At 40.0% G+C, this 22064-nt stretch overlaps 1 protein-coding gene across 4 annotated transcripts; it reads right to left on the reverse strand.

Annotated features, from left to right (window-relative positions):
* Positions 1-306: 306 nt before the first annotated feature.
* Positions 307-19534, reverse strand: TMEM170B (transmembrane protein 170B). Of its 4 annotated transcripts, none has more exons than XM_061346506.1 (4): positions 19405-19534; positions 8185-8355; positions 4299-4370; positions 2352-2490 (listed from the first exon to the last, which is right to left on the reverse strand). In XM_061346506.1, the coding sequence occupies exons 1-3, from the start codon at positions 19499-19501 to the stop codon at positions 4312-4314; spliced, it is 327 nt and encodes a 108-aa protein (XP_061202490.1). In that variant the 5' UTR covers positions 19502-19534; the 3' UTR covers positions 2352-2490; positions 4299-4311. The 4 variants fall into 4 exon arrangements, 3 of the variants coding, with proteins under 3 accessions (XP_061202489.1, XP_061202490.1, XP_061202491.1); XR_009724436.1 differs by lacking the exon at positions 4299-4370 and adding an exon at positions 6171-6361 and having other exon boundaries at positions 2361-2490; XM_061346507.1 differs by lacking the exon at positions 4299-4370 and adding an exon at positions 6276-6361 and having other exon boundaries at positions 2422-2490.
* Between the last annotated feature and the right edge of the window lie 2530 nt (positions 19535-22064).

Raw genomic sequence — 22064 nt, forward strand, 5'->3', positions numbered from 1 at the left:
GGTAGCACAACAGCCTCTTGCAATGAAGAAGAATCAAGATGTTCCAGGAAACTGGAAAGTAGGAAGAAGTTGCAGCGTGAGTCAGGAGGCAATCTAAATTACTGAATACAGTGCTTCATGAAACACTTGGGTTTGATCCAGACTAACACCTTCTAGGTTGTCAGACAAATGTTTTAATGTCTGTTGAGTAAGACATTATATCAAATAACCAAATTAACCAGAAATAACAAAAATAGAACAAAAATGAAGATATAATTTGGTGGTCTTTTAAATCCTCTCCCCTAAAAATATACGTAACAAGGCACATTAGGAGAAATAAATTCAATTATTTTATTATTCAATTTGACTTAAACACCTGAAACCAGTTTTCTCATAATTTAAGACAATGGGGAGAAGTTTAAATTGTCTTTTACAGATGTAATAATTTCATTGTCTACTAAAGTGCAATCACTGTTATATGCCAGAAAGTATCAGCACAAAAGCCACAGACCCAAAAAACCCCAAAACCATGAAAAATATACTTTTTGAAGACATTAAAAAGGTATGTATTCAGCCACTTTTTAAAGCAATTCAAAGACAAAAATAACACTGAAAAGATTTATAAACCTGTATTTCACCTTGTTCCCTGCAAAGACATAACTCTCTACATTTTCCAAAGACGACTTATATACTTTAAAAGAAAACAAATAATATTAACATCCTTAGCACTTAAAAAACAACCAACCAAAAACAGTTCATGTGAAATGAAAAGAAGGCAGACAGGCTAATTAATTACAACATTTTGAAGCACTAGGCAATATGACTGGATTGCAAGTTATATTTTAACCATATTCTTTCAGTTTTGCAGTTGGTCCCAGTGGCTTCAACAGTCCTGAAAGTCTTTTTGACATCTTAACAACATAACTTTTCAGCAATTTACTCTTCCTGCCAGCATTAAAAAGTAACTGCTGAAAAGCATTCAGTTGAGGAAAGATCTAAAAGTTGCTTTATTCCTCACACAGAACTTTGTGTCCTTTAAATTTTGTGTTTCATAAATAATTAGTAATTAGACTTAAAATTTCTATTCACTCCAAAACATTTATATTTAAGACATTTCACATGCACAACACTACTGTCCCTTTTAGACTAGAAAAGCACAAACTCTACTGAAAACTAAGTATTTGAAAGTCCTAGGTACCTTAATCTTTCCAAAGATACAAAGTGTTCAGAAACAAGGTAATAAATACATTAGTGCTGCCCCAATTTTAAAAATTTTGGTGTATAGTAACTATTTTAAACTTAACATTTTTGTTCGGTAGAAAACCAGCAGGCCATATTTTTATCCCTTCCCATTTTCCTCATAGGTGTATTCTCTTAAAGTCTGTTATATTTGTGTGTTCTTTAAAGAATACATGTAGGGTTAAGAGGCCTACCAGTGTTTAAATAAATACAGGGAGCTTATTACTAACAAGTAACCTTTCTGAGACTTTCAGAAGGGCTGGTAACTATCTGTAGTTTAAGACAAAATAACTTCAAGGAAAGCATCAACTTAAAATTCATTTGTGAATACACAACAGATTGTACTTAGTAACCCGCATACAGTCTCCTAAAACTACTGATTTCTAACAAGCTAAACCCATGAAGAAATGATGTGCTGAGCTTCAGAAAACTGCCATGAGCCCTTCTACACATAGTGCTAATTACATTGGTGCTAAAAGGGTTGTTAAAGCTGTCATTCTTAAGCCCCAAAAATTCATCTTTGAAGCAGACCTAACGGTTGTTCAGTTGCTTCGAATGCTGAAGTTTAAGAAAACTGAATCTTGCTGTTTCCCTGCACATATCTTCAATTTTACTTTTTTTTTTTTTTTTACATTTTTGCCAAAGAGATTGTGTTAATACAAAAGTCAGTTGCTATTTTACCTGAATTCAAGTGTATGCTCACAGCATCCTCCTACAACTGCAACTTCAAAGCTTACTCAGCCAACAGTTAAGAATTAAACTCCAAATTTGGCATGTACAGAAATTTTCAGGAGCATCCCTTTATTTCATTACAACACTGTTAAGAACAATGATCCCACCACTCAGCATTAACCTGACTGGCAGCTATTCAAGGTGCTTTACCTCAACTTCGCACACAAGGATTGCACCTTGCCTATGACTGAGGCACGTAAGGAGCAGTGCAGAAATACAACAGTTCAGACACTAGAGGACAGTCTGCTCATTTGACTGAACCTCCAGCTTTGTAGTGCATGTTCCACATAGCTTCCTTTCTCTCGCACTAGATTCAAGGTCGCAAGCTGGTGAATCCATTTTCAGGAAGCTTCTCCTCAGATTAAGAATTTCTTTAAACTAGTTGATTTTTTTCCCTTCTACTTAAGTCTCAAAGTGTTGCGAGAATTCTTGAAAATGATATAATTAACGTCAGTACTGTCTGTCCAACACCAAAGACAAGAGCTTCTAAGGGAGCCATATTCTTTCCTGCTACTCTGTAAATTCCAGCCACTGCAGCACCTAAGAATCACAAGAAAAACAACGATCAAAACACAGTAAAATCCAAATATAACAAACTATTTACTATGTCTATGCATCAGCTAATTATAGAACATTGGCAAGCTCTGTATTACTTCATGTCATTATAGAAAGCCTTGCTTGCATTTTTCTGGTTATGCAAGTCCTTCAGGAATGATTTTCCCAACTGAACCAGATTAACTTTTACAATATCAGTTTGATTTGAAAAAAATTAAATCTTGCCATTTCCCTGTAGACGTCTCCAAAAGTTTGCCTGGGTTTGTTTTTGGCTTTTTGTTTGCTTTTTTTTTTTTTTTTTTGGTTGGCTTTGTTTTGAGGGTGGTTTTTGTTGGTTGTTTTTTTTTAGGTTGTTTTTTTTTTCTTTGTATGTGTGTGTGTGGTTTTTTGTTTGGGGTTTGTTGGGGTTTTTTTTACATTTTTGCCTTCTGCTAATTTGAAATGCAAAAAATCCCCTAAAAACTGACTGAGTTCAAAGTGTGATTTAATTGTGCTTGCACAGCAGACAGGGAGAAGACAACAGTCAGACTGCTAGAGTCTACAAAATAACTCTAAACAAATACAAATTTCTTAGCTTCATTTAACATTTCAGTTGAATAACCTGGTCATAGTGTGCCAGTTTAGACTTAAAGTACCAAACTGTTAACAAGTATTTAGCAAATCATGCAAAATATGAAAAGTATCAAAGTATTGCATTGTTATCCATGAAGTAGTATGACAGAATCTCTGTGTATGTAACCATGAATATGATTGGTGAGCTTTCTCACAATATGGAATGGCCAGGATAAACCAGAAACAAAATACTGTACTCTAAACAAATCCAGGTGCTACTAACTCCCCTCTACTTTTGCATACTGAATGTATCACATGCATCTGAACAACAGAAGTCACAGGTACAGCTGAGATATCTTGGAAAAAATGCAATCCTTGTATCAATCAGTCAAAACGATAACGTGCTAATAACAAATAATATTTTCTGTTCAAACAACTTCTGAGACTTAAGGATACTAAAATGTTCACTCAGAAAAGAAATACAGGCTTGAATACAGCAGTGTCCACAGGTAAAAATGTTACTGAATCCAAACCTCAAAAGTTCACGTAAAATGAAGCTTTTATCTAATACTTTCTGAAGTAGTGTTTTCTATACAGTGTTTGCTTTCCTTGCCTATAGAACAAACATTGTTTGTCTTTTTTTTTTCCAATTTTTTTTTTTCCTGAAGACCCAACCCAAAATTTAATTATAAACTTTCAGTGTGTCTGGTCTCAGATGCCATCTAATCATAATTAAATGCTTCCAAAGATCACAGAGGCTTTTTCAGCCTCAAACTGAAAAGCCACCACCATTCCTTTTAAATTACAGGCAAGAGTTAAAAAAATTGGAATTTCCTTGGTTTTGCGAAGTCACTAACAGAAATAGTCTGCTGAAGTGATCAAAAACCCATTAGTGACACGGAAATACATGAAGTCCCAACAGATTTCCTGAAAGTACAATCTGTATCTGAGTCATCTGTTACTTAGAAAAAGTAACACCTCATATTTACAAATGTATTAAGAAGAGTAGAACTCACTAGTTATTGTGGCTATAACAGCTTTAACAAACATTCTTTATCAGACTGTTAGGTGAGCTTTGGATTTCATTTATTGCTTTATTGTTGTGGATGGGTTGTGTGTTTTGTTGTGGAGGTTTTTTTGGGGTTTTTTTTGTTTTCTTTTGGGTTTGGTCTTGTTGTGGTTTTGTTTTTAAAAACTCAAACCATATCCTATAAAAGTCTATTTTGTCAGAAATATCTCACTAAAAGGGCAGCCTTATGGTATTTCACTCAGTTGCCTTGGATAAACTTTTCCACCTGTTTTGTGACTATCTGCTGTCAAAAATTGAAAGAGATCCTTTAGATTGAGCCCAGTACTGATATTAAAATTACTTTGGTGATTGAATTCTGAAAGTGAATTGAAACTGGCTAATTTGGGATACCAGAACTTGATAAGTTAATCAACAATGGAAATTTTTGGCTTCTTGAGAAAACATTGAGATATTCTGGAAAATAACAATAATAAAAACGTTAAGAAGTGGTAGCTTTATAATTATGTATTTATACTCAATTAACACGTGCAATACAACCTGTAATGCATAACCTGGCACAGCTGATATAAAGCCAAAGTATAGTACAATAGGCCAATGAGGGAAATGAGAATTTGTCACCAAAAAGGAGTGTGTTTGCAGAAAGGAGGAAGGACAGACAGTTCTAGATAAAATAAAGCTAAAATACCTGCCTCAAACTGCTTGACATTTATCTGATCATGGTTGGGTTTGTGGGGTTTGGTGTTTTGTTATGTTATGTTGTGGGGGTTTCTTGGTTGGCTTTGTTTTGTTTTGGGGAGGGGAGGGAAGGTTGGCAGTACCCACTACTATTCAGTAAATTCTTTATAACTTTAATTGATAACATTAAGTTCCATAATTTCTCAAAGCCTATGTCCTGGGTTCAGCAGTAGCAGTCATTTTTCTCCTTTTCTTAGTAGCTGGTGCAGTGCTGTGTTACTGACTTTCTGCCTGGGAACAAAGCTGATAACACCGATGTTTTTAGTTGCTGCTCAGTAATGTTTACTCCGACCAATGACTTTCTGAGTCTCATGCTCTGCCAGGGAAGAGAGGAAGCTGGGAGGAAGCAGAGATAGGACACCTGACCCAAACTAGCCAAAGAGGTATTCCATACCACAGCACGTCATGCCCAGTATATAGACTGTGGGTAGTTACCTGAAGGGCTAGATCACTGCTCAGGTCAGGCTGGGTACTGGTTGGCGGGTGGTGATCTGTTGTATTCTCTTCCCTTGTTATTTCCCTTGTCATTATTATTACTGGTGGTAGCAGCAGTGGTTTGTGTTATACCTGAGTTACTGGACTATTCTTATCTCAATCCGTGGGAGTTACATTCTTACAATTCTCCCCCCCATCCGTCTGGGAGCAGGGGGACGAAGTGGGGGGGGGGGGGTAGTGAGCGAGCAGCTGCATGGTTCTGGGTTGCTGGCTGGGCTTAAGCCATGACAGCCTAGAAACTGAAACTGAGGAGTTTGCTGCTCTGCTATATGCTGGTGAGAAGATCCCAGAAGGCCAGACAGTTTGAAAGCTCTACTGGAGCAACATTAAACTTGCACTCTTTAATAATCTACACACTGCAGTCATTCAACTACACAAATGATGCAGACGACTGGAAATACAAAATGCAAATTGAAGCCAGCTTGCTATTTTAGTTTCTTAAACACTGGTCCAGACGTATCTGAACAACTAAATATTTCAACCAGTTTGCAACACAACAGCTATTAAAAATCCTTTCTTTAATATTTTATCAACATAATTTGTCTCCAGAAGCTCCCCACATAATTTCTTTCAGTATGAAGTAATTCAGTGCTGTCTAGAAATAAAAATACCTGAAAGTAAAAGTATTTGGCTCACCACATTGCAAATGCTCTACACAAAAGCTTTGGGAATATAATGAGTCTACAGTCTAAGCTAAGAAATTCAGGTGAATTTACACATAAACAGTACTACTTACTTATTAAATGTTTTGACCTTCAAAATAGGACACTAAACAAACAACTGCGTTGCTCCTCTTTTTATGCATAGATAAAAGACATAAAGTACTCTAATTTTAATAACACTGAACATAGACATTTCCCACCACAGACTTTCTTGGTCTACCAGAAATCTTTGTTTGGATGTCCCAGTGCCACATTTCCTGTTTTCAGTTCTTAAGAAAAGCTCATGTATGATAGACCTTGTAACTGGGCCATTGCCATTTTAATCATAGCACAAAAATTGGCATAACATGTAATGTAAGGCACTGAACTGGTTCCACCTCACCTTAGGAAAAGAAAAAAAAAAAGAGTTGTACTGAACCATACTATGTTATGATGGACATTCTTCTAGGCTGACAAATATACAGCAATTAAAACAGCCTTTTGAGGAAAGTTTTAATGAAACTTTCAATGAAATTTGCATTTTTATTAATCTTGAAAACCAACAGGCAGAAGGAGTTTCAGTAGCAATAAGAAATAATCTGTCAGAAATCACTTGTGTATATGAGTAAACTGAATTCATACTGCTGTTCTGGTCACCTGGGCAGTACACAAAAATGGGAATGAAAGGCAAAAAGGCTTGCTTACAGACTATACGAGGATTGCTAGATTTACAGCTCATTACTCTCAAAAGTCTTTCATTTTCAACCACACTGAAGATATTTGGGCTGAAACTACTGCTCAGGTTAACACAGGCCCTGTTCAATCCATTTATTTTAATGTTGAGAACTACTTATCAGCCTTCTTTCAAACAATAACTACTTATTTTCTCCCCCACAAACAGAAAACTCACCATGCTCCTATTTGCTTGGGAAAGCTACTGTAGTATGTAAGTTAGATAAGCTGGATATAAAGCCAAAGTGTCCTACTGATCCTATGGCATTTATTTCGCTATTGATATGGATAATGAGATTTATTATGAAAGATGGGGAAAACAGTATGTGATATCAATAACTCTAGATGAAAACAGCTAAGCAGCATTTCCTCAAAACATTCTTGGCAACATCACTTGTGTTCCGCATTTGGTCAGGTGACACATTTCTGCGTTTCACTACATAAAATACTTATACCAACTATTAAACATTGCAGAAAGCACAAGTTTTAACTGCAGCTCTGTGAACTTTACTGCAGGCTGCTTTAACAGAAAAATGGTTAGCAGCTTATCCGTGGATACAAGGGCAAGAAATTTAAAAAATATTTAAAATGTATCTTAAGTGGTAGGCATTTGCCTAACAACATAAGAAACTCTGTAACAGATGCCCTTGTCAAAGAACATTTTACCTTGAACACAGCAGAGCTGGGGGGGTATGAGGTGGAGGGGTCTAATGGCCTTCCTCTCCTCTACCCCAAATAACATCTAACCCAAGCCTGGAAAGTCCTTTCAAATTCATGAGCCAAGTGTAACTTCCCCAAACAAATGGATTTTCTTAGCTGTAAATCACTACCTACACTGCACCTTTATTTCTTTTAAAACAGCAACATCCTATCTAGGTGCAATTTAAAAACCTCCAGCAGGCCCAATGAAACAAGCAGGAATTCAGCCTGGCAGCCAAGGGAATCAGGACCTTATTTCCTAAAGAAACCCTTGGCTTTAAGGGTACTAAGAGATGATCTTGATCAGAAATCTCTGACAAAAAAAAAAAAATCTGCAACAGGTATGGTAGGACATGACCATTCCTCCTGGTCCCAAACAGATATTACCTGTTGAGCATACACCTTCTGAATAGCTTGGTTCCAAATGTGCAAAATCAAAGAGTAGGATGACTTCTGCACTCCTCTGACAATTTATAGTAGTTATCTTTACACAACAGAAGAGCAACTCAGCTGTCATTATCATTAGGATAGCTATATACCTAAGGAAAAATCCTTAATAAACAATTAAATTACTAAAAATTAAAACAAACAAACAAACAAAACAAGAAAAAAAAAGTGGATTTGGGTGGGTTTTGGGTGTTTTTTGGGGGGGTTGTTTTTTTTTTTTTGGAAGGGAGGTTGGGTTTTATTCGGGGGTTTTTTTGTTTGTTTGTTTGGGGTTTTTTGGGCTTCCCCCCACCATTTAGAAATTAGATATAAAACAAGAAAGAAGCACAAAACAAGAGACAGACTTACTGGTTATCATTGCTCCTGTCACAGAACCCAGAAATCCAATGCTGACCACAATGACAGAGATCAGTCTCCCCTGCCTATGCCTCTGCAGCATCACAAACATTAATACTCCCACAGCACCATGGACAAAGAGAGAGGAGAAGAGAGCCCAGAGGAAGACCCAGTACCACATCTCTGAAAGAAAGCAGTCAAATAAAGGGTTAATAGTTCATAGACAAGAAGTTTACAAGTAAGAAACTTTAAAGCATTGTATACATCAACAATGAGAAAAGCAATACTATCTCCATCTTAAAAGAAATCAATGTGGTAATATCAGCATATGCTCAAGACACCTTCCCCTTTTAGCAGTCTATCACAAAGCAGTAACTACTATGACCAAAAAGTTATAAAAAAGAATTCTGGCACCATTTTAATCCAAATGTATTATTAAAATAAGTCCATCATCCTTTTAATTGTTAATTGCGATTTCTTACTAGGTATTGTAAGTACGCCTGCAGAATAAAATATTCTCTAGAACAAAGACTGAATGAGGAAGAAAGGGAAGAACTGTTTGGGTTGGTTGGTTTGTTTTTGTGGGTGCTGTTTGTTTTAACAACAAAAGACAGCATCAGGTAACATGAAATGAGAACACCGAGATTAAAGACTTTGGTTTATCCACCCAGGAGCCATAATAAGAGTGTTCCATCAAATTAGCTTCAAAGGCACAAATAAAAACACTACAATTTTAACAAGAAATTTTAACACATCTAACTCCTTGCTTCTAATTGCTTACCAGAGAACTCCATAGAGACAAGTAGTGACTACTATTTAAATTACTAAGCAAGGGCAAGAGATCATGAGAATGTGTGGAGTACAAACATTCCTCTGAAGACTGTCAGACATGAACATTACCTTCAAAGAAAAGAGCAGGAACCATCAATGAAGCTACATAAGAATTAAAGAATCTTTCCCACTTGGTGGCAATTTTCTAAGACTCATTATAACTCAGAACGGTGGGGAAATGCAACAAAAGAAGGGATTGGGTTTTGCCAATTTAGCTACAGTAGGTATAGATCATCACAAAATTCACAAACTGGGGTACATTTTCCTGACATAAGCCCAGAAAACCATCATCAATTCAGAATTTTTTTGCTGCAGTTCCCCCTTAAATATATATATACACACACAGCTTCCTTATGACAGCAGGATAGTTATAGATTATGCCTGATAATTATTGAGGCTCGATTCACATCAGTCATTTGAGGAGAAATATGACTCAACTGGGTAACTGAAAAAATACTTAGCAGCTCAAAGAAAACATGCCATGAAAGGATGCTGAGAAAGAATGGTTGCTACACAGTAACTGAAGTCCTTTTAGTCCAGTATCAATATTGTATGTATACACATAGTACAGAGTTTTAAGATTTTTCATTTAGCAGTAGCTAACCCTTCCCCTTTCACATAGGCACAGAAGGCAGAACTATGTCACAGGACTTAAAACTCTGCTAAATTATGGTAATCAAAAGGCTGTCGCAAGAGAGCAGCAAGGAGTATGGTAAAACTACATTTAATTAATACTTCAGCTGTATGATTATGGCAGCCTACATTCAGTAGCCAGTTATTCCGAAGCAAACGGCCAATACCTAGATATGCTATGGGAAGGAGAAGCAATGCTCTTGATACTGTTTCTTGGCAAAAATGTCTGAGGGACAGTCCCAGGACACTGCACTTTTAGTCAGTTTCTCCTAAAAAGCCATTGCAGCTTTAAAGTTTGAAACGGAGCCAAGAAAGTCTGTTGGAATCTGATTCTGTCAGACACCATCATTCCCTGTAATTTCCACAGGCTTTACTAGGCACTGCATCAGCTTTTAGGAAATGATCCTTTGTGCTCACTGTCGATCCTCATCAGGGGGAAAAGACAACTGATTTCCAGTCTTAGGAAGATTTCTTAGGAAGACTGTATTTTTAGAAGAAGGGGAAAGATTATGGGAAGGCTAATTATTCCTGGTTAACTGAGAAACCAAAAATACTTACAAACCCTTACACAACAAAATAGCTTCATTGAGAGTAACTACCCTTTGTCTTATTTACATTCCAAATAAAGCTCAATGAAAATTATCATCACCTCTCACTTTATATTTAGGGCAGGAGACATGGGAATGAAACAGCCCCAAATGTCCTGTTGGATAAAGAAACAAAAACATGTGGGTTTTGGTATGAGCTTTCTTCTCCTACTTCTTAAAAGGAACACACACTGAATGCATTGAAAAGGAAATTAGGGAACATCCAGAAATATTCCTTGTTCCACACAAACGCAGCTGTAGCATTTAAATAAACCAGCGATAAATTACCACTTCAGAGAGGCTTAAATTTCCAAGTTAACAGCATTATGTCAGCGATGCAAAAAAATACAGGTAGTGTTACACATACCTGCAATAACCCAGTACCTTCTTATCATAAATAGCCTACAGTTTTGCCAAACTGACTGTAGATGCTAAAAATTGTAGGTGTCCACTTCAGATGAGTTGGAGTTAAATAGGGTGGATGGAGGAAACACCATGCCCAGGGATATAAGAGGGAGGAAGAGAAGAAACTTTGCTTATTTGGGAAAGAGACAGAAGGGTTAGGGATACAGGCCTATGATACACCTATCTGCAGAAGGCAGCCAGCAGGGTGGGAGACACAGCAAGCAGTGGAGTTAGCTGTCTTTATCCTGTAAAAGAGCAAATTAGAATCAATTCTAATTTGGGTTGGAAGGGACCTGAAAGATTGTCATCCCTACCACGGGCAGGGACACCTTCCACTAGACCAGGTTGCTCAAAGACCCATGTTTCATTTGGAGGTGCTTTTTATTTGACAACTTCATCAAGATCACATGCTTTAGATTATCTATTCTCTATCAATTTACATACCTACATTTGTCAAAAGAATGTGTCTGAAAAGCTTTCCTTTACAAAGTTACTAGACAAGGTATGAGCAAAGAGACTAGAAGGGTTTTTTCTGTCCTTCCCCTCCCCTCACACACATTCTTGCTAAAGAATCTATTCATCTACTGCAATAATAACTGGATTTTTTTAAAGGAAAGGAAAAGTCTTCCTGGAAACAAAGTACAAATCTGCCACTCTATCTCATTATGGGAATTATTTTAGCATCTCCCCTCAGTACCAAGGTACCTCTAATTTCCTAGAGATTCATTCCTGGCTTTTCTTTTTGAATGGTTATTAGCAATGAATAGACAACTCATACAGTTGCAGCCCGATACAAAAGAAAAAAAAAAAAGCAATAATTACACTACCCAAATATTCTGGGATGATAGCTTACCTAATCATCATGAGAGTAGCATTTCAAGATCTGATATTACAGAAATTGAGAACTTGACCATACAAAGCTTCTTAACCCTTGATTTAGATCATATCTTTCTCTTACAACACTGGCTTTTTCTAGTGACTCAATGGAACACAGCAATGTATCTTTCACAAACATACACAACATACAAGATCAGAGCCATTTATAATCATAATTTATCAACCTTTCATCAGTCATTTTTTAATGCTAAAGTAGTGTTAAAAACCTGAAGGATCTGTAATTCAAAGACTCCTATCAATTGACTATTTCACATAAATGTTTCATGTTCTTCAGCTACACACTACACATTTAGAAAGAGACTATATTAGCAATTCTTCTGAACCCAAGAATTTTCTTTATTTTCCTGAGTAGGTATCATACAATCACAAAATGGTTTGGGTTGCAAGTGTCCTTAAAAAGCATCTAGTTCCAATATCCATGCCATGATAGGGACACCTTCCACTAGACAAGATTACTCAAAACCCTGCCCAACCTGGCCTCGAACACTGCCAGAAACCGGGCAGGCACAGCTTCTTTGGGAAACCTATTCAAGCATCTCACCACACTCACAGGGAAGAACTTCTTTCTAATAACGGATCTGCATCTCCCCTATTTCAGTCTAAAGTCATTCCCCCTTGTCCTATTTGTTACATGCCCTTGTAAAAAGTCCCTCTCAAGATTTCTTGTAGGCCACCTTTAAGTACTGGAAGGCTAATTTTTCTCCAGAGCCTTCTCTTCTCCAGCCTGAGCCACTCCAGTTCTCTCAGTCTGTGTTTGCAGGAGATATGCTCCAGCCCTCTGTCCACCTTGGTGACCCTGCTCTCAACTCCAACAGGTCCATGTCCTTCTTACGCTGGGGACCCTACTGTTGGACACAGTACTTCAGATATGGTCTCACCAGAGCAGAGGGAGAATTACCTCCCATGACCTGCTGGCCACTTTGTTAGGCCACACCACCTCACCTCATCAAAACACCATTAGTCCTAGAAGCTGAAATATGACAAATCACTTTTGAGCACCTTCCCTAGGATTACTCTTCCTGCCTTTACTTTCTTACCCTCCTTTCTTTGTTTTTTTTATGCCTGGTAGTTCAACACACTTGCTTATTTACTTCTGCTCATTAATTGGGCCAGTAATGAAGACAACTGAATAAGCTGTTTAACATGGATAAACAAGGTAGGGAAGGTAGTGAGGACAGCCAATCTTTTAAGCGATCTAGATGCGGCCTCAAGCTCTGTAAACCTAGAGGACAGCATAGTCATTCTTACCCTGACAGGTTGAGTGCAAAGATCTTTATGCACAGGTATTTGAGTGGAAGAGTATGAGATCCTGTAAAGTTCAGTATTGTCGAACTCCAGAATCATGATGAGAATGACTTTCAGAAGAGTGTGCTAAAGTAAGACTGAAAGAAGCAAAGAATGGTTTAGGAATAACACTGACAGATGCCACTGAAAAAACAGAGAAAGAGAATGTAAATGTCTGAACACAAATGATCAAGACTTCTGTTGCTGAAAAATAACCAAGTAGTTGAAAGATTCACAATAGCTGTAAGGAGGAGGAAGTGAGACTGAAGCGTCTTAAGAACATGCTGGTGCAATTATTTATGTTCTATATACTGATTGATACTTTCAGAGGTATAAACTTATTTATATGATCATTGATTAATAATAATAATAACCTTGATTAAAAAAAAAACACACTATCAAATTTCAGTCCTTGTGTAGCTATACTCATTAGCTGGCTCTTTTAGGGATATGAGCAGCACATATGGAGTATTTTGCTAGTACGGTAACAGTGATTTAGCTTCATCTGGTAGAAAGCTCCGAATACAAACCTAGCCTCAGTTTATTTAGTCATGCTCTCATAGAGCTACCTTAAAGACACATGAAAAGAATAAACTTTTTCAAAACCCTCCCAACTTTCTTTGCTTGACCCCAAAAGTCTCAGAGCCTACTGTCACTGTAACCAAATTACTTTAAATAGCTAAACCATAACTTATTGTTATTAAAAAAAAAAAAAAAAGATTGGCTATAAGGAGGAAATTCTTTCCTGTGAGAGTGGTGAGCCACTGGATTGGGTTGCCCAGGGAAGTTGTGAATGCTCCATCCCTGGTAGTGTTCAAGGCCAGGTTGGACGAGGCCTTGGGTGATATGGTTTAGTGCGAGGGGTCCCTGCCCATGGCAGGGGGTTGGAACTTGATGATCTTAAGGTCCTTTCCAATCCTAACTATTCTATGATTCTAACCCCCCACAGCTCTCCAAGAAATACAGAGAACTAGGAAACTGAGTATTTACTAGCTTACAAGCACAGTGACATCCAATCTATCACACAGATTCCATAGCTTCTCTAAGCAGGAAAATAGAGATCCATTTTTCAGGTTTCTTTAAAATTTTTAGCACTTAATCACTAAACCTTAAATCTTTTCAGTTTATGTTCCTTGCCATTGGCTTGACTTGGGTGGGGATTTTTTTCTACCAGAAAAGCTGCACGGCTCAAATAACTTGTAATTCATGCCCTATTACGCCAGTTTTAGAGTACTTCTTTGTTTATTTCAGTATTTATACCTATCAAATACATCATACATACATTATGCTTATGTACTACAGTGTATTGGGCTTGCACAGCAGGGCTTGGGGGTTGGGGAGTGGGTGTGGTGTGTGCAGAGTTGCGAGACCCTTCCCCTGTATCAAGTAGAGCCAATGCCAGCTAGCTCCAAGGGAGACCTGCCCCTGACCAAAGCCAAGCCCAGTGGTAGTACCTCTGGGATAACATACTTCAGAAAGGGAAAAGTTTTTGCACACGTGCAATTGCAGCCAGAGAAAGGAGTAAGAATACATGAGAGAAACGGGTTTGCAGACATCAAGGTAAGTGAAGAAGGACAGGAGGAAGTACTCCAGGTGCCAGAGCAGATTCCCCTGCAGCCCATGGTACAGACCATGGTAAGGCAGGCTGTGCCCCTGCAGCCCATGGAGGTCCATGGTGGAACAGATCCACCTGCAGTCCATGGAGCACCGGGATGGCTAAAGGTGATTGTTACCCTGTGGGAAGCTTGCACTGAAGCAGGCTCTTGGCAGGACCTGTGGCCCCATGGAGAGAAAAGCCCACGCTGGAACAGGTTTACTGGCAGGACGGGTAATCCCACAGGGGACCCACACTGGAGCAGCTTGTTCCTGAAGGACTGCACCTCATGAAAGGGACCCAGATTGGAGCAGTTCACAAAGAACTGCAGCCCATGGGATAGATTCACATTGGAGAAATTTGTGAAGAACTATCTCCTGTAGGAGGGACTCCATGCTGGAGCAGAAGAGTGTGAGTTGTTCCCCCACTGAGGGGAAAGGGGCAGCGAAGACAACATGTGATGACCACAACCCCCATTCCCTATTCGCCTGCACTGCTGCAGGGGGTAGAGAAGGAAGTGAAGAAATCAGGAGTAAAGTTAAGCCTGGGAAGAAGGAAAGGCTGTGTGTTGCAAGACTTGCATTTATTTTCTCATTATCCTACTCTGATTTGATTGGCAATAAATTACACTAATTTTTTCCAAGTGGAGTCTGTTTTGACCATGATGGTAATTGGTGAGCAATCTCTCCCTGTCTTTATCTCAACCCATGGGCCTTTTGTTATATTTTCTCTCCCCTGTCCTGCTGAGGAGGGAGAGCGATAGCAGCTTTGGTGGGCACCTGTTGTCCAGCCAGCATCAACCCACTACATATGCATACACACATTATGCATATATTAATGTAGACATACACAACCTTAAAGACCAGAAAGAATCTTTAAAGCATGCTGCAGTTTAAAATAGCATTCTTATCACTTCCATCTTATCAACACTTTAAGTTGCACTCCATCAACACTTTCACTTTGGGCAAATAAAAATGCAAAGTCAATACACAAAGTATATAAATGCTAATATTTTCAAACATTATCTATATAAATGGATGCACTGTCCTACTGCCACTCAGCTTCAGTAAACATGGAGTATATCCTTAGTACTTAATCTTCAATATCTTTCTTTTCCTTTAGCTTGTTCTGTCAAATGAATAATGATTGCCTTTCATAAATCAATACTGATTACTCCAGAAGATAGTATCTCTCTTGAGATTCTAATCTACGTAGCTAATAGTGGTAGGCCGGGTATAGTTAAGTGGACCAATAAATATGCTGTGAATACAGAGATATAAATTTAAGGCAACAATAAAACAAGGCAACACATGTTGAAATTTGAACTAGGAATCTGTACAATGTTGTATTCCTGTAGCCCTAGAAACTCAAAGCACTCAGATGAAGTGACAGTATATTACACCTGCAGATGTAACTCAGCTTTTTACATACTACAGTATTTTCTTCATCACTGGGACCTTTCTTTAATTATTGTGCTAACTGGTATTTTCCAAGTTAACAGGCCTATACAGTCAAGTTGATGTTTGGAGACATTAACATGTTTGCTGCACTTGAATCGAAGAGAAGCATTTGCTAAAGAGCAATTAAATTATAAGTTACAGACTAATCCTCTCAAGTTAAAGGACAGGGAACCAAGACATAATCTGGACAAGTGGTGACAAATGAGTACAGGATGGAGCTTAAGAAACAAAAAAAAACCAAAACCAAAAACAACAACAAAAAAACCCACAATACAAAACAGGTAAGGAGCATCTTCTGTGCAAAACCCATAATCCCTTACAAATGCACTTCCAACAAATTCAAGACTAATTACTGTCCAGCACTTGAAAACTATAGACCTTTTTATTTTGAAGTGTATAAAAAACAGTTTGTGGTCTTGAGCTCATCACCTTAGGACTCCAGGGTGGAGGTAGGAGGAGAAAGGTGTCTCTGCCTTTAGAAGTTATACACTACAAAACAAGGTTGTTGGTTTTATTTTGTTGTTGCTGGAGGTTTATTTATTTGGCTTTTAGTGATTGTGTTGATTTCTTTTTTCTCCATGAACTCCTTTGCACAGCAGTGGCACAGAGTAAACAACACTGTCCTCCCACCCCCTCAGTGGCTAATATAAAACTTGCTCAGACCAGAAGTTTACATCTTTGGAACATGCAATTGCTAGACATAAACAAAATATCTACATCAGTTATAAGAAGAGTAAAAATATTACCAAGTTCTTCATTGAATAATAAATATATATTTATATATATTAAGGCTACTTCCTTAAGTAATATCTATTTATATAATGGGCACACAAATTCAGATTATTTTTATTTGTTTCAGAGCCAGTGATTATCTGACTTGCTCTAGTAAACTCTGATCTACTTCCAGCTCTGAAGCACAACCAATTCATGTGAAGGGGCTATTCCTGGGATTTGCTGGAAAAGGTAAAATAGGACAAGGTAAAAGCCACCTCCCACACAGTTACTAGAGCCTTACCTGCACCTCTCAAGTGAAGGCAGGAAGATATGAGCAAAGTATATCATGCTAGTGTCACAGGGTTCAGCTACAAAAAGAACAATGCTTGCAGCTTTAACTGTCAGAGGCTGTGATGTGTATGAGGGAGGAATTAAACTGCTTGTGGGTATTTTGTGCTTTGAGAGATTGGATTTCTTTTCTATGTTGAACCTGAATCAGCTATACGGTATGAAAATAATGGTTCAACATCCCCTTGAAAAACACCAAAATTAAACTATTAAGGTTGAAGCAATTCCTGGTTTAGGTTGGAATTCATATTGGGTTCCCATTGAAAGTCTTGGGAAATAAGCATTTTTTAATGATTCTGCATGTTTGTAAAATTTTATCAGTAACATAATCAACATTACTTATCTAAATTTTCACTTGTGTAGCTTAAAAGCTATATGCAGACCACAATTTGAAGGCCAAAACCAAACACAAAGCATTATTGAATATTCATGGCACACTATACATTTATTAATTCCTTTTCCCAGTACTGAGATGCAAAAGGGAATGAATTGAGTAGTCAAACAAGTCAAACTCATTCACACAACTATTTTCTTAGCATGGAAAACCAGAATTTCTGTTTCTGAACAGTTTACTTTGGTAAGTATTTTAGAAAGAGTTTATATAAGCTTAACAACAACTATTTGTTAATATAAATTATTATATTAAAAATCTCAAGAGAGAATCAGTAACAGCTATTAACTGTTGACAGTCCATAAGAACATTCAGCAGAACAGTTCATGGCTGTAAGGACAACCTGCATTTAAGCACCAATTCAGAAACTGTAGTGTAACTACAACTGACACACTCTCCAGAGATACTGCAATGTGTAATTATTTTTCATGTTCTTTAAACAAGAAAAAGATATTCTACATCAAAATTACCTTGTGCAACCCCTTATATTGCAGAAGCACTGAGAAACAAACTGCTTTGTTTGCCTAACACTCAGCACTGAATTTCATAAATGCCTATGTTGCATAATGCTCTAATAAAAGAATCTTTATAGAGGATGTCTGGAACAAAGAAAAGTTAAATCCATTGTGAACTTTTTCCTTTAAGAGTACAAGATGTATTTTTATGAGAATTATGCAAAAATAACTACCCAGAAAATGAGTTGCATCAGTGCGCCACCACTCCAAAAGCAGGAGGCAGACATCTTAAAAAGTTCATAGATTAGATAAAGAATAAATCTGTGTAATATCTTCATTAAAAAGTGTCCTGAAATTTACAAGAACAAGAAAGATAAAGCCTAAGATGGTTGCTTTGCTAGAGCTTCAACTTCAGCTCCCCCTCTATTTTTATCATACTTCCACCTTGAATAGATTGAAAAAATAATCAATCATTGCTACAGAGGAGAAAAAAAGAAAGATGGCATGATACTTTTGTAAATATTAGAATAGGTTCACAAATATTTCAAACATATCCCTTACTCAAAATTTTCTACTAATCTGTCACCACCTAATATACCCCTATACCAGACAGAAGGAATACACTCAGTAACATCTCTGCTATTGACACCAAATCCCTGCTTATTCAGAGCTGGAAGCTTACGTTTTTCTTCACCTCTGGACAGAAGAGTGAAGATACACCTCTCCACTATATGCCTTGCGTCTCACAGTGGTCCACACCCATTTTTAAGCAGGAGGTTGAACAGGGAAAGTTCTTGCTAAAGCCCCCCTTCTAATAACAGAGGATGAAGACCTGACTCTTGGTGCATAGAATTTCTTCAGAACAGCTCAGTCTTTCAGAATCTCTGTTGTTTAAGATTGTGCCCATTTGTCAGGAAACATCTCCCACCTCATTAACCCTCACAGCTCCCGTTGTATAGGGCTATACTCGGGGTGGGAGGCGGAAGTCCCCAATCCTCACATTCATTTCTCTGTGGGTGGGGTTTCTTTTATCGCTTTCTGTCAAATAGCATTTGGTGGATATATGCTTAGCACATATCCACCAAAAAAACCCAAACAGCCAGACAAGCAAAACCACTCCCCCAAATATACTCCAGCTTTCCATACGCATTTATACATTCACACGTGCTTTCTACAACTCTTTATTCACACACAGGTACCCATGAACTCACTCATATACACATACCCTATGTCATTACCCTTTTGATATATACATACACACAAAAGTGAGTGAACACACTGACATCCTTAACCCTTTACTCTAGCAGGCAGACAGGCACCGGGCACACACACCATCCTCCTAACACGTAACACACAAACCTCTCTCGTCTCCCTGGACATACCAGCGCCAAACCCACCCCCTCCAAGAAAACACACACCATATACATGCTCACAAATAGGCATGTATGCACACACAAATCGAGGCACACAGCCACCGCCCAACCCTTCTCCTAACACACGGAGACCACCGCCAATCCCGCACACTGGTCCCACGCCCTCCATTGTGTGCCGCGGGGCTCGCCCTCCCCTCACGGAGCATCACCTCTCCGCTCCCCGGCCCCTCGCCCCACCCTGCACCCCCGCACCCCATTACCGGTGAGGTGCCGGAGGACGGTGCCATGAGCCCACAGACTCAGCACTTGCTGCACAGACAGGTTGATCATGGAGTTGTCCCCCGCTTCCACCTTCATCGTGGCGGGTGGTCCAGCGGCCTCTCCTCCGCCGCTCCTTATCCCGGGGAGACGGGTGGCCTGACGACACGGATGCCGGACGCCTCTCGCCACCGGACCTCGGGCCGGGAGGGCTGCGGCGGCGACCAAGAGAGCAGGGAGGCGGCGAAGAAGACTCCGTACAGCGGGGGAGACATCGAGGACGTAGAGGGGAGATGGCGGCTTGTGAGGGAAGCCGAGAGATCGGTCCGGCCGCCAGGGCTTCCCCAGTGTTCAGGGTCCGGGGAGGGCGGCCCCCAGGTGCGAGCCGATGGCGAGGACGTACGACGAGGCCCGAGCGGACCCCATCGCCTCTTCCTTCTCCATCACTAGCGGCTGCCTCGCCAGCGGCATCGCCCCAGGCACCGGCATCACCTGCGGAGGGGAGGGGCAGGACGGCCGCAGCTCCCAGCGCCAGACGCCAGCTGCAGCCGTAGTGGAGGCAGTGGGAGGGGAGAGGCGGGCGCCCCGCGCAGGCGCAGCGAGAGGAGCCGGCGGCGAGCGTGGGCGCCGCGGCTCCCGGGAGTGCATGGAAGGGGCAGGGTCCCGGTGACCGTTAAGTAGCACACGAGCTGCGCGCTTCACCCTGACTGGCTCTCGCCATAGGGACGGGCTCGGGACGGCCTCGCCATTGGCTGGTGGTTGGACACGCTCACCTGCCGGTAGGGCCCGCCCATCACCAGGGTGCCGGCACCGGCATCGGGTTTTCCGCGCAACGTTAAAACGGGGTGCTCCGAGAGCGCGGGGGTTAGTATCTCTGGGACGGCAGGGCCCGAGGCTCCCCGGCTCAGGAGGCGGCGACCTGAGGGGGCAGCACGGAGCGGCCGGGAAACGAAACGAAACGAAACGGGACGGGACAGGGAAGTTAAGCAGTCTTAGGTGGAGTTTTGTGCCCTGGGAAAGCCGGAGCTGCCTGAGCTCGTACGGCAGCCGATGTGCAGCAGAGGGACTGGCATCCTGAAGGAGCGTCCCAGCAACGCTGCACAGCGTTCCTGTCCGTTCCTTTGAACCCGAGAGCTCTACAGGCAGCGCAACCCTAGAGTGAAGCCCTCAAAAGCTAGAAAACATCACAAATCCCGATCGAGTCTTAATTCTGTAACCATGCTTTAGGTAGTTGCTTTGCTATGTAGAGTAATAATAATTTTAAAAAGCAGTCTTCAAGCTGGACGCTGACTCTTTTAAAGCACAGAGTGCACAGTGCTCGCTGATTTAAAAGCCAGCAGTCTCCCCCTCCTATTCTTAAATATGTATCCCTAGGCCATATTTAGTGCACACATTTCCTCACTGTCCTTTCTTCAACGGTGCTTGCTATAGTACTTCACAAACATCATTTTATGTCAGCGTTCTTTGATGTAAGGAGTTAGAAAGATAAAGTAATTCACATTGTAATCTGTAATTTATAGATGAAGAGCCAATAACAGATAAATCAACTAGTATTCTGCTTGATGCCAATGACCTGATTTTTCCCAGACAGGCTGTAGCGGAATGTTTGGCTCAGAGGACCACTCCCAAGGCCTTTCGTTTGCAGCAACAACACTTGGCATTTCTGCAAACAGGTATCGAGCCAGGCAATGAGAAACTCGGGGTGAATTATTCCCCAGAGGGCTCTGGGTTGGACTAATTAAGCACCCGATCACTGTGATGGAAGAAAGAATGCAGTTGCCAGGCCAGGTCCTTGCTCTGTGATCAAGGAAAGGTTTTCCCCCTTCTCTCCCTATACACCCACTCTCACCACCTCACAGCTGTGTAATTCAGGCCTCAGAGAAAATGGTCCCCTTCGTTACACAGTAGCAATTCATTTTTAGGGCAGAACTATCCCATACTTTGAGTAGGGCTCAGTGACAAAATAGCATATATTGATGTTTGAATGTGAAACATACAATGAAGCATTTTGAAACAGTTAATCTGGTTTACTCTTTTTAACTTCTGCCTGCTGAACTCTGAGAAAGCAGTTTTCAACGTGCTTAAAAAAATGAGAAATCCCCAACCCTAAATCCATTTGTATTGTACATCAATGCCCCAAGAACAAGTATACTCCATAGGACACTGTGGTGTAATTTGAGACACTCCCAGAAAAAAGAAAAATTATAATTGTGTGAACATTTCTGCTTATAAACCCTATTGCAATCTACTGACAGATGTCAGCAAGACCCTTTGATAGGCCAGAGGCACATATAGAAACAGGGATATATCTGCATGTAACACTGCACTGGTGCCCTGTGACTCTTCAACTTGCACGATGATGATTTTTTGTATTCCGTACAAGGAAGGATGCACTGGGAATTCTGGTTCTGAATTGCTTGTGTTCAGAGCTTGCTAAAATACCTTCCACAAAGCTTTTGTTTTACAACAGGAATACAGAGAACTCATTCATGTAGAGGCTCAGTGAGTATTGCCCTGAGGAGTATTGTTGCAGCCTGCAGACTGTTTCAATAGCTGCTGGAGAGCATTCTTTGAGCTTGCACAGATGCTCTCTCCACAGAGACAGAGACTTTGGAAACCTGTTGGGCCACCCCGCAGAAAAGGCTGACCATTCTGCAGTCAC

Source organism: Neopsephotus bourkii, unplaced genomic scaffold (genome assembly GCF_033783945.1).
Source record: "Neopsephotus bourkii isolate Nb327-2 ecotype Australia unplaced genomic scaffold, CSIRO-AGI_Nbou_v1 NB_272, whole genome shotgun sequence".
Lineage (NCBI taxonomy): Eukaryota > Metazoa > Chordata > Aves > Psittaciformes > Psittacidae > Neopsephotus > Neopsephotus bourkii.

Bases quoted from the DNA above. Each gene is read 5' to 3' on its own strand.
- TMEM170B (XM_061346505.1), bottom strand. From the start codon at position 19,501: ATGAAGGTGGAAGCGGGGGACAACTCCATGATCAACCTGTCTGTGCAG. The intron at 8,356-19,404 runs GTAATGGGGTGC...GCTTTCTTTCAG, and splicing joins CGTCCTCCGGCACCTCACCG to AGATGTGGTACTGGGTCTTC. The intron at 2,491-8,184 runs GTAAGTCTGTCT...TGTGATTCTTAG, and splicing joins GACAGGAGCAATGATAACCA to GTGCTGCAGTGGCTGGAATT.